The sequence below is a fragment of the Nematolebias whitei genome, chromosome 13, assembly GCF_014905685.2.
Source record: "Nematolebias whitei isolate Nwh7 chromosome 13, NemWhi1, whole genome shotgun sequence".
Lineage (NCBI taxonomy): Eukaryota > Metazoa > Chordata > Actinopteri > Cyprinodontiformes > Rivulidae > Nematolebias > Nematolebias whitei.
The window spans coordinates 16464465-16477260 of record NC_056510.1 but is presented as its reverse complement, the minus strand read 5'-3'; the positions used below and the strand labels follow the sequence as shown (position 1 = coordinate 16477260).

General features: G+C 40.2%; 2 protein-coding genes across 2 annotated transcripts in view; both read right to left on the bottom strand.

Moving 5' to 3' along the window:
• The window catches only part of cps1 (carbamoyl-phosphate synthase 1, mitochondrial), an 80995-nt gene that overhangs the window by 2209 nt on the left and 65990 nt on the right, over positions 1 to 12796 (bottom strand). The gene's annotated exons all lie outside the window — the stretch shown is intronic.
• myl1 (myosin, light chain 1, alkali; skeletal, fast) lies at positions 1899 to 6657 on the bottom strand. Its single transcript, XM_037686903.1, has 6 exons — positions 6400 to 6657; positions 5435 to 5462; positions 3788 to 3931; positions 3126 to 3299; positions 2959 to 3036; positions 1899 to 2427 (listed from the first exon to the last, which is right to left on the bottom strand). Exons 1-6 carry the CDS (start codon positions 6526 to 6528, stop codon positions 2399 to 2401), a joined length of 582 nt encoding a protein of 193 aa, XP_037542831.1. The 5' UTR covers positions 6529 to 6657; the 3' UTR covers positions 1899 to 2398.

Sequence of the window (12796 nt, the reverse complement as noted above, 5' to 3'; positions counted from 1 at the left end):
TATATATTTACAAGAATCCAGTCTTCTGTGATGGACTTGTGACCTAGATATGGGCACCAGTGACCCCCTGCAACCTGATAAGGAAGAAGTGAGTAAAGATAATGGATGGATGGATGGAAGGAATCCAGTCTTTTATTTTGTTTTAAATGTAAAAATATCAAATGTTAATCAATGGAAGTTTTTAGTTTTATAATTTCATGCTTACTGGCCAGAAAAGCCCCCTCTAACAAACTTAAAGTGGCCCATGGGCTACCAGTTGATAATAACATTTTTTAACAGGCTTTGTGGCTCTGGACATGTTTAATGTGGTGAACGAAAGGGCAGAAATGGCTCTTTGGATTGTAAAGGTTGCAGACCCCTGTTCTACTGTCTTTTATGTTTTATATTCTGACTGTACCTTTTATTATAAATCTTTCTAAGATTTGTTTCTATTGGGACAATAGGAAATCTAATACAAAGGAAAAGTGTTCCACTATGACCAGAAACAAACACCAGCTGCTGAAGTGGGGTTCTAAGTTATCAGTCAGTATCTCACCTGCAGGACATAGCTTAGGCTATGTTCACACTTTGCTCAGATCTGATTCTTTTCATGGTCGTTCACGTTATCATTAAAATGTGACCTCCATCAGACTCCAGCGTGAACATTTACAGATGTGAGGTGACCCGCTTGCGCAGAAGAAAACTTAACGTCACGCAGCATGCTGAGTTAAGTAATTATGAATGCTACATGTTAGCATGTGTGATTTTGAAGTTGTGTGATCAGAACCGATTAAATTATCATCTGACAGGGTTTCTTGGTCCTGTGTTCACATTTAATCTTGGCTCCTTATGGCTCCTCTAGCGCAGCATTGTATTTCTGGAAAAACGTACTGAAGGTAACAACAAACTCAAGTATCGATTCCATCACATGTTCGACACTAATGTTAGTATCATATGTTTTATATGCAGTCATATGTAATTTCCCATATATCAGTCATCCAGGACATGGGAAATGAAAAGAACAAAATAGAAGCAGCTGGAATTATTTTCTTAATATGAAAGGTTTTTATGGTGGTCCTCCCCCAGAAATTTTTAAATGAAGTAAATGCCATTTCTTGCATTCTGGTGTATTTTAATGAGTTGTAAACATCTCCGTTTACCTGTAAACACTTGATTCAATAACTCTTTCAGAGTTAGTGGCACAACAAGAAGTAGCCTGACCAACAGCTCTCCTTGTTTGAACAGAGCACACTTCTCTCACGCATCCTAACACCCCACCACCACCACCACCACCACCCTCGGCTGACACTTGCCAACAACTGTATTGCGGTGCACAATAGACACACTAGTTAAGATGCTACAGATGTAGCGCTCCACTTATGTCATGCATCCTACCTTTTACAAATTGAGGTTGCCGATTGGTCATTTGCTGACAAGCCTACTGGAATGATTGAAAGGTGGTGTCGAGAATTCGACTCGTGTAAAATATCATAGATTTTACTGATCCATTTGTGTCATCATTTATTCCATACTTATTCCAAATGTATTCAATATTTTGGTGATGGTAAGGTTTGAGAACTAAGCTTCCTTAAAAAATCATAATGGTGGTTTCTTTATTTGTTAGGGGTGCTGAGTTAAAATTTAGGGGTGCTTTAGCACCCCCCAAAAAAGGCTAAAATCACCACTGACTACAACGTTCTAATTCTGTATGTATCCAATATACTCAGATGCAGTAATTCAAGATTTACTTAATCAGAAACAAGAGTTTGGATCAAAGCTGTGTGCCTCACTATGTTTAAGATCTCAAAACATTGGGTCAGCTTGTAGTAAAAACACAAACATCTACTTTAAATGGATATCTGACTAAATGCATTGCCCAACCTGTAATATGAAACGGAGTCAGAAATGGTAAAATAAAATGGGAGTATGAAAAGTTTATTGTGAAATGGCAGATGATACAACAGGTTAAGACTCAGGGATGGGTCAGGTGAAGGATGGATTTCTTTAGATGGCCAGTCCTTGGGCCAAACCAGTCACCTGAATGGCAGACAGCCAGACAGACGATAAGTGAGAGGGGAGTGGTCATCATTTTCCCCCTCCCCCTCCATCACTGTTCCTCTGTAATTACTACCCCACCCCACCAATGAGATCAGGGTACTTGGTTGATAAGGAGGAAAGAAGCACCTCGTGGGAAATAGTTACTGCTTTCCAAGTAGCAGGAAGAGGAAAAGAGAAGGGACAAAAATCAAATAAAAGCACCATTTAGACAAAAATAAAAGTTGGACAAAAAAAATGAAATGACATCTCTTAGTCCATTGTCCCCCCTGCTTCCACAGATGATTCAGGAAACAGCGAGTGGATGTCGCGACACCATGGGGTCTGCTCTATTTGATGCTCACCAGCTGCAGTGGTGGGGTCCTTACACAGACATGATGTGCTTGACGAAGGCTGCAGATGGAGGCCAGGGCAGCAAAAAAGAAAGGAAAAGAAGAGAAATAAGTAATGAAACTAAGAATTAAAATAATCAGATCCAGTGCTTGAAGTACCTGCTTCTAAGATCAGGATGGCAGTGGGCAAAATATTAGCCTCAATATTTCAAAACTTTAATTCACTAACCAAGAAGTGGTGTCGTGCTAGCTATGTGGGATGAGCTAAAGTTGAAATTGATACTCTAAACCTTTTTTTATTGTTTAGTTGAAAGTAATGAGAGATTTCACAGTTTTACCTTGTAGGTAGTCTTCTCAGAAAATAGATAAATTAAAAAAATTAATAAATAGCAGCAGCTCATCTTGCTATTCGACATATAACATCAATGCTATATGTTGATAGGATAAAACAATAGGTGGTGTCAGCAAAAATGTAACAAAAAAAACCAAACAGTTTTGATGTTATTCCTAGTTTGAATCTTCTTCTTTTTTTGTATTATTTTAACAGTAATACTTGCAGTACTATATTGGTCATGTTGAACTTGTGTCTCACCCTCGTAGTTGATGCAGCCGTTCTCATCCTCCTGCCCAGCCATGAGAGCGTCAATCTCAGTCTCATTCATTTTCTCTCCTACAGGAGGAGACAGAAGACGTCTGGTGGTAAAACCACACAAAACAACACAAGCACAAACATTTTATATGCAGCATTTCAGAACTTACCCAGTGTTGACAGGACGATACGCAGCTCAGCGCCCATCACAGTGCCGTTGCCCTCCTTGTCAAAGACACGCAGACCCTCAACGTAGTCCTCAAACCCTGCCTTGTTCGGGCTGTTGATGATGGTCTGGAGCATAGGGAGGAAGGACTCAAACTCTACTCTCTTGTTGGCCATATCTGATTGAAAGAACAACAACAAAAAAAGGTTGTAAAAATATAAAAAAATAATAAGAATTAGGACTAAATTGACCATTTATACAAGCTCTGCAGGTTTATGAGATGAAAGTGAGTTTTGCAGATAAAATGCTTTAGCTGATGGGTTCACGGCTTTGTTCATAATAAACAATCATGTTCAACCATTTTTAAATTAGTTAGTCATTGCCGTAATCCTGCAAGGACCACATCTATAGTTTTTCAAGAGTACAACAATGCACATTTGAACACTTTGCAGTTATTTAGAGCAACAATACAAGAAAAAAAGCAGTGATGCACTGGCCTCTTCTAATAAAAAGCTTAATGTCTACTCCTTCCTCCCCCTTCAGTGAGTTGGTTTGAACCTACTCACAAGTTGCACTCTGCAAAACTTCAATGGCTACTTAAAACAGGCATGTGTGTGCCAGTAACACCATGCATCCGATTTTAATGTTACTGAATGTGTCACTTACCTTCAGCTGTGGGGTTTCCAAGCAGTTTGTTCACCTCCTTGTTGGTGGGGTTCTGTCCCAGAGCGCGCATAATGTCAGCGATTTGGTTGTAAGCCACCTTGTTGTCACCCACCCTGTCGAACAGGCCAAAGGCCTCCCTGTAGTCTATTGAATGGAGGGAGAAGAGAATGTGTTGACTTTATTCAACCATTGCTTTCATTTTTATTGAGTTATTTACATTTGTGTGTCAGAGGTGTTTGAGTTTTACTAAGTGGAGCTTTTGTCCTAATTTTTTATTGAATGTTTTCAAACTACTAAACTGTGACAACTTCATCATCTAAAACAGTAACTTATTTTGCATTTAATTGCATTAGCCACGTCAATTTTTGGAATTAACAACTGCAAGAGTGGTTGTTTTTTTTTTTTTTGTTTAATTGAAATTCCTGAAAAATCTTTTATTTTATTTTATTTTTTTTATGTTTTTCTTTGCTGAGTTTCTAAATTTGGGCATAATCTTGGATTTAAAAAAAGCCCAAACAGTTATAGGTGGATAAAAAATAAAAAAAAAACACCAATAGTGACATTGAAATGCATGTTTTAACTCCTTTTTTTTCTTTTTTCTTTTTATAATAAAATGCAGCTAGCTGTTGCACACCTGCCACCAGGTGGAAGCAGCTACGCTCCTTACTGACAGGGAAAACACATAAGCCCAAGACATCCAAGAAGGTTTTGGTATCATTGGCTGAATGGACTGACTCCTACTGAGCCCCGTCACCCCATGCACTATTTCAGTCTCAGCTGTCTCCTTCTCTCACAGCAGAGCTATTGCTCTTTTTAAAATACCACCTTGGAATTGACCAACATAGCTGAGAACATGAGCTCTCCTTTTAAAGGCAAGGCCTTCTGGGGGCGAGCCGGGTAAAAGTAGGGAATGCTGACAGCAGTGTAACCAGCAGCCGGTCAGACAGAGGGTCTGGTCCCGTGGTGGCCAATAGGAACCAGCAGCAAAGACTGCACTGTCATTTTATTGTTCATTTTTGCTTATTGCTCCGTGCATATTTAATTTCACTGATCCAAAGATGTACTGAACTCATCTGTGACACCAGACGGTTTTGTCGTTAAACAAAAAAAAAGCTTTTAATGCTTCTTACACTAGTTTGTTTTTTCTGCTCTGGTTGCAGGTGATAGTTTAATAGATTTTGACCTGCTGCACAGGTAACCACTACAGCTATATTCACTTATTTTCATACAACAAATAAAGGATTTAAGCAAGTCTGCAATTCACTTTCAATAAAATCACAATAACTGTTTGATGTTTGGTTCAAAGATGATTTTTTTTTTCCAATATACCTTTTTTTTTTCTTTTGCCTTCTCTCAAATTTCTCAAGACATTTCATATTGTGGAGGAATGCCAAAACACATATATGACTGAGGTGGCCCCCTGTCTGTAACACTTTACCACCTGTCACTCAGTGATTTGTGCATTTTAAAGTATTCTATTTCGCAAAACTCTGACGTTGTTAAAATTTTGAAATAAAGATTTAAGGCTGACTGTCAATAGGTCAGGTGAGGAATAGGTGAAAGGTCAGTTTTATGTCTGTTTTTGGGAACTGTGTCAAATGTCATGTGATGCAGTGTGATTGCAATGGTGAGAGGTGTCTTACATACCTTCAACTTGGTCTGCGCTGAATTCTATCTACAAGGCAACAGAAAGCAGCTGTGTAAGTGCAATATGTCCGCAACACCACATACGTTTCAACAAGAACACCAGCAGAACTAAAGGCACTTTGTATATAACTTAGACCAAAAAAACTAAACAAAATCTGCCATTAGTTAGCTTCAGGTGGAGGCACATGACCTGGGTTGTTCCATCTTTAGCTACATTAACATGTCCACATTTGGAGTCATTATGCATCGCCATCATGCATTAGTCACTACTCAGTAAATCCAATCCTTAGAGACCTGGGAGTGGTCTAAACCAGGGCTATTCAACTGGCGGCCCTCGGGCCACTTCCGGCCTGCGGATGACCTCAATCTGGCTCACTTCATTTAAAAAAAAAAAAAGTTAAATAAAATTAAAAAAAATGGTTCTGGGTTTAGGTTTTGGGCTCTGTTTATTGCATTTATGATTCAATGCAATAAAATAAACTAATTTAAAAGGTAACAGATAATTGTAAACTTTAGTTTATTTACAGAATGATTTTAATCACTGCATGTTCAGCCCCGAAGCTGTTGGCTTTCAGAAACTGTAGCCCCCACCCCCAAGCAATTTTGTTGAATAGCCCTGGTCTAAACCATGATGAGCTATCCATGGTTCTGCTCAGTCACTTTTCTTGTTTTCCAGATCTGAAGCTGCCCACATTACTTCCTGTGTAGCTCTTGAAAATGTTCAAATGTTTTTTTTTTTCTCAAGCTAATAAAATAAATACGGAGGCCTTTTCTATCTTCACATGATCAGCTCCTTAAAAACAAATGACAACTTTTCTTTTTGAGTCTGTGCCCTAAACAAACTGCACTCATAAAGTTTAGTTATGCATGTTAAAATGAAATTGAGTCCAAGCTCTTCCTGAGCCACCTGCATCATATCACTTCCTCCTTACACCCATCAGACAGAGCCTTCAGTATCATCATACCTTGACTGCGGACAAGTCGACGGCTGGAGCCTTAGGAGCCGCTGCAGGTTCTGGTGCCGGTGCTGGTGCAGGTGCAGGTGCCGGTTCAGCCTTCTTGACGGGAGCCTTGGGATCTTTCTTAGGTGCCATTTCAACTGATAGCTCAACTACTTTGTCCTACAGGTGCAGACAATTCCCGGTTTGGGTGACACACAAGAAGTGCACGACAGAATGGAGGGGACTCAGAGGAAGAAATCACCCTTTGGGCGTATATATGAGGCTATTTTTCCTCTTGACCCTCGTCAACACCGTTCCCCTGTAAGGATTGGATGGCGCATGGGAGGGAGTGGTGAGAGAGTGTGATGGGCTTCTCTCTAAACATAGAATATAAGGTTGCAGACCAGAGGGAGTTTGTTCATTCAATCAATCAGAAATGAAAACAGTGGACGTGGTGTGAAAGTTTACCTGCGGGCTTAAAGGATTTCCTCCAGACCACATTTCACTTTTACGCACGGAACATCCGGATGACACGTTTGGAAGATGATTGAAGGTTTATCAGGATCTGAGCTTCACATTTTTTTTTCTTTCAAACATGGTGGCTGTATCTTTAAAGCCTTAAAGAACACACACACACACAAAAATGCTCCAAGACTGCATGCGTGTTTTCTCCTGTTTCCTCCCACCGACCAAAAAACAATGTTATGTTAACTTATAACTATAAATTGTCCCATTGTTTGTCTTGTTTGTCTCTATGTGTCCCTGTGATGGACTAGAGACCTGTCCTGAGTGTCTCCTGCCTCTGGCACATGACTGCAGGACAGGGGCACCTGAGACCTGCGGAGCAAGTCAAGATTATATCTGGATGGTACACCAGGACAAATATGTAAATTAATATAATATGGACATTCCTTATTTTTCTTTTTCTTATTTAATATGAATATTTTGGAGTCTGGCAAATGCATTGTGTGTGCGTAAGTCTGAATCGAATACATAACACGATGGATGGCAAAGAACCTTTACATTTGGGAAAAAATAAAAAGGGACAGCCATATATAAACAAGGCATCTTAAGATTTATATTTTAATGTGCACCAGTGCCTTGTTTTGGCAGTCAGTCCTACTTAATGTGTTTGAAACAGCTCACAGAGATCAATAAAGATTTTTTTTCTTCAGATGTATGTCTTTGGGAAGAAATGGTGATGAGAAGAAAGTTAGTTTTTAATCCCAAACTGTCAGAAGTTTGGGCTTAAGAAGGGGAAAGAAGGAATATTGTTCACATCCAATTTGATTCTGCTCTTTGTGTTGGACAAAGCAGCACCTTTGTTCAGTTTGGAGCTAAGTACCCCCCCCCACCCCCCCACAAACACACACACACACACACACACACATCCCCATAGGACGGATGTGATGTAAAAGCACAATGAGCTGGAGCTCTCGAGCGGCTTTCAGCTGCTGTTGCCAGTAACACAGACAAGGCCGAAAGTGCAAATTCTGCTTCCTTAATTCTTGTCTATATCTGTCTCCAAGCCCCAGGGGTGCAACCTGCCCCTACCGCCAAGGCAGGGGATGGTGACGAAGGAGCTGCATAAAATCCTTCACCCTCCCGCCCCCTGGCCTACACACTCCCCACCCACTTGCTTTCACTGACCCCATCTCCGTCAGGGTATGAGCCACAGAAAGCCCAGTCCCTCAGCTGTCATCTACCCCCGGCACTCCACTGCATCTTCTCTGCGTTTGACTTTTCTTCATTCCCTCCCCCTATAGAAAGCCTGCCCCAGTGTTTGCACCTGTGCTGCGGTCCAATCTGAGCTCCACTACAGAATCTTGATGCATTCAAGAGCCTGGCAGAGCTGAGCTTTATTAAGATGTGATGGCAGGTCGGCTTATGAAAGGGGCAGAGTGGTGGTGAGGGGGGCAGATGAAGTCTGTTTAGCAATCGCATGTAACCGCACAAGTTTTATTGTGTAAATGAAAAAGGAAAGGATTTTATTACTTTTAAGAAAATCTAAATTTAAAAAATTGCGGTTCGACACATCTGAATTTCCTCAATATAAATTTTCTTTTCTAAATGAATTCTTTGCCCCCAGTATAATATATGATCAGCTTCTAAATATGTTTGAGTGTTCTGTTACAACAATATTTTAAAACATTGTCTTAGATAACACATTGTTCTCATAACTAAACTTGCAGGCCCTTATTCATCATCAGTGGGCAGCTTCTAAGAGAACATGATCCTGGGGTGTGAGGTCAGACCTTTAAGGAGAAAATAAAGTTCTGTTCAACAAAAAAACTGCAGTGCTGATTTCCGACTGTCCATCATAGCAGAATCAGAAATATCAAAATAATTTTGAAAGCTGTCAAGGTAATGGTTCTGTGATTTCTTTCACCTCTTTTCATTTCACACCACATTAAGTTGGGCATATGCACACAAGGAAAATATCATCTGAAAACGTCTTTAAAAATTCTCAAACAAACAAAACCTCTGCATGGTGCTTTAGCTTATCTTGGTGAGCATCTCATGAATGTTTTGAGGCTCCTTCACAATATGCAGCTTTTTGGTTAGCTCCACTTTGTCACACCATCAACACTATAAAACACCATAGTTCATGCCCAATAATCCAGGTTAAAAAAATTCAACAAAATTCAGCCAGGTCATCTGGATGTTTTTTTTTTTTTTTTTTTTCTTGTTGAGATGTTTCATCCTTGAGGTTCAAATGACTTGACTGAACTTTGTTGGATTTTTTTTACCTGGATTATTGGGCATGAACTTTGATGTTTTGAACCACTTTGATTATGGCTATCTCAGAGGAGTCAACGGGGGTGGGGGGGAGAGGGCGGGCCCCAGAAACCATCTTATCACCATCAAACTGGTTGGCCAACTATGTGAGTGTGCTTGTGGGACTCGGTTTGTTATGGCTCCTTGGACTGAAGTCCTTTGGATGAAGGATGAAACATCTCAACAAAAACAGAAACCGTCCAGGTGACCTGACTGAACTTTGGTGGACAATAAAACACATTTAAGACATGCATAAATAATTCAACTTTCTCTCAGCAGCTAAATGTGTAGAAGCAAAAGAGCAGACTCTAAAACCAGATTTCTGTTTTCTTCAAGAAAAATAAGAGGCTAAGAATGAACAACTCACTTTTTATTGGATGCCATGAACAATAACCAAAACACAGTGGACATTACGATATCTGTCAAAACGTTTTCTATTAGACATTTTAAAAAGTGGCCTTAAATATGTTTATCTGTTCATTTGATCTATTTCAGGCCTGACGTGTGCTGCTGTTGACCTGGGGAAGTGCAGTGTCATGTTTGACGCTTTCAGGCGGTGGTCTCATCCTTAGGGTAGGGTCTTCTTCTGTTCTATGACCTCACATGAAGGCCAAAAATATCGATCCATTCATGTACATTGTTAAAGTACCCATTTAATTTAACTCTCACTGATGTGATTTGGAGTTCTGTTACTTTGTTTCCTTGTTTATGTCCTTGCAGTTGTTTTGATTGATCTCACCATGTGTTGATTCTGTGTCACATCTTCTCAGCTCTGCTGTGGGCTCTGCTAAGTGACAGTGTTGAGATGATGCCGTTCTTAAATGGCAACACACATCTTTTTAACGTTATGTCCTATAAAGTGATTGTAATGACACAATGTCTGATATGAGCAAATCAATTCATCAGAATACTTTTTTCCCCACAGGAATCATTTTGTCATTACATGAAGTCCTCATGTCTTCATTCAGTTTGTGAGAAGGTCTTGTTGTGCGCACTGATTCATTGTCAATGTTTAATGGGGCACTTGAAGATCTTAGCTATTCCTTTGTGTAATCTATTACACTTTTATCGTTAATCCTCCAACATGCCTGACAGGAAGTTGATCTCAGGAAATCTGCAAATCCCGTTTATACCTCAAAACATACATGTATCTTGAAATGTTTTAGTCCTAAATGCCAGTGTTACTCTGGCAACATATGCACAAGTTGCCTCTAAGTTGGCCATATCTCAGACAAGTGTGTTATCTACCATGCAGAGACGGATACATATTGTAGCAGTATGCTCCATATGCAAAAGAGTTTTTGAGAGATACTAAATTACAAGATACTTCTTGCAACCAAACCACATATTGACCTTTGATACCAATGCACATGCATGAAATCGGGCACCACATGCCTCAGCAGGGTCATAGTTATTTTCAACTTTATTGTTTTGGTCTGTACACCAGCCTTTTTTCATTTTTATATAGTGGGAGTGGTGGCACTGAGGTTAGAGAAGGTGGGCCTGTGATCAGAAGATCACAGGTTCAACTCCTAGTACTGACAACATTAAAATGTGGGTGGGATAGGTGAAGCACCCAAACCTGCCTCCACCCTCATTTGCCCCATTCTGGTACCCTGAGCAAGACCCTTAACCCCCACCATTTGCTCCTCCGGGCACCCTAGCAGCTCTCTGCTCCACACAGATGGCTGTGGTAGCTCGGTGGTCTGTGGTTGTGCAAGGAACGACATCCCGCATAAAAATAATTGCAAAGTCTTCATGCGACTTATTTCACTGTGGCAACCCCTGACCAAAGGAGCAGTCGAAATAAGAAAAAAAATATATATACTGCTTAGATGTGGTAACTACACAGTATGCCACACAGATAAATGAAAAGTATATTAGCTCATTGAATTCATGACTCAATGAAGCAATACCTCAAGTTTCTCAATTCAAAGTTTTTCTGACTCTGACCTCCATCTACGAGAGAGATCCTCTGCGCTGACGTGACCAGACCTGACATCTCAAGCATGAAACAGTTAAAAGGTGCCATCAAGATTCTGTAAATGAGAAACGATACAGGCACTGATTTTAAAACACAACACCTGCCCTGACCCTGGAGTGCTCCTGCGTTAAGCATGATTAATGAAACGTGAAGAACTTGAGCTGAGGAGAAAAATTATGTGGTGAGTGCACTGTAGTGTACAGTTCCAAAGGTGTCAGAAGACCCCTGGTCACTGACGTTTTGTCATTGTGGTGGTCGAAACCCTCAAAAAGTAATTGTAGGGAATGAAACGACTGAACAGGCAAATTCATTTTGCCTCAAAACATACAGCAGAGGTCACACAGTCACATGCAATGACTAGAGAGGAGCTTTTAGACTCTGGTGCCAACCTCTACCCATCTAAGTGTTTCCTTCCCTTCCCTCCTTCCATGCCAAAAGGAATGAGGCTGTAACTGAGCCTGGGGGGACAGATGGTGTCTATTTTTATCCCCTCCATAGAGGTGTGAAGTTTCTTGGGATTTCAATGAGTTGGGGAGCCTTGGCTCCTTAAGGGGGCTGATGTAGCCGCTGTGGCTCGCATATTCTTTTTCCTTGCCCCGCACTCTTAAAAGCCTTTCAACAGGATTAGAAGGGGCCAGGCTAAACAAAGATACCTACCGGTACTGCCCTTTTTACAGGGGGCACCAAATAATACAGAGAACAGGAAAGGAACACCAGAGCATTTCTCAATGTCATGACTTTTATTCTTTAACAAGTTTAAAAGGCTGTACTGCTGTCACAACAGGACAGTGTGGCTGTCAAAGTGCTATTATAGCTGCCAAATAAAGGATACAGATGCTTTGTGGGGGATTGTTCAACTAAAAAGCACATGTTGCACCAAATAATGGGCCCATAGTCCAATTTAGAACCTGGAAATAATTTGATCCAACTACAGACACAGATGCTTTGGTGAGCCACTTCCACTTTCAACAGAAATAACTTGAAGAAAGTTAAATTAGTCTAGAACTTGTCAAATATCTGGTGTGCACAATAACTTATTGGCATAAATTTGGGATTTATCAATATTTTAAAGATCATTAGTGGGAAAAAAAAGTACAAATGCAAGTTTGGCCTGTGAATTGCATACAGAGTGTATACATTAGGCAGCTGTGGCTAAGTGGTTTTAGCAGTTGTCCTCCAATGACAGATTTGTGGGTTTGATTCCTCCACTATACAGTTTCATGTCAAAGTGTCCCTGGGCAAGACACTGAACCCCTCATTGCCTCTGATGTGTGCCCTATTGATGTATGAATGTGATCTAAAAAGCCCTTATTAACCTCTATAGAATGATTAACTCAGATTAGATTTGCAGAAATGTAATACAATAGATTGATGCGTGGATATATGGCTTTGTGCGTGTCCTAGTTGGATAGAAAGGCACTATATAAGAGCAGTCCATTTATAAGTTACAGATGAAAAAAATAAAGGTGAAAATATTAATGAGAACATGGCCTTATAGGAAGACACTCATCAGCCCATTCTCCACAAACAAATTAAAGACAAATAAACAACATATTGGACAAATATCAGTCAGTGTTACATTTGGCCAATTGGGCATAACATTTATGGTAGCTGAAGAAGCTCTTTGGGGAAGAAATATATACAGGTATATATATATAT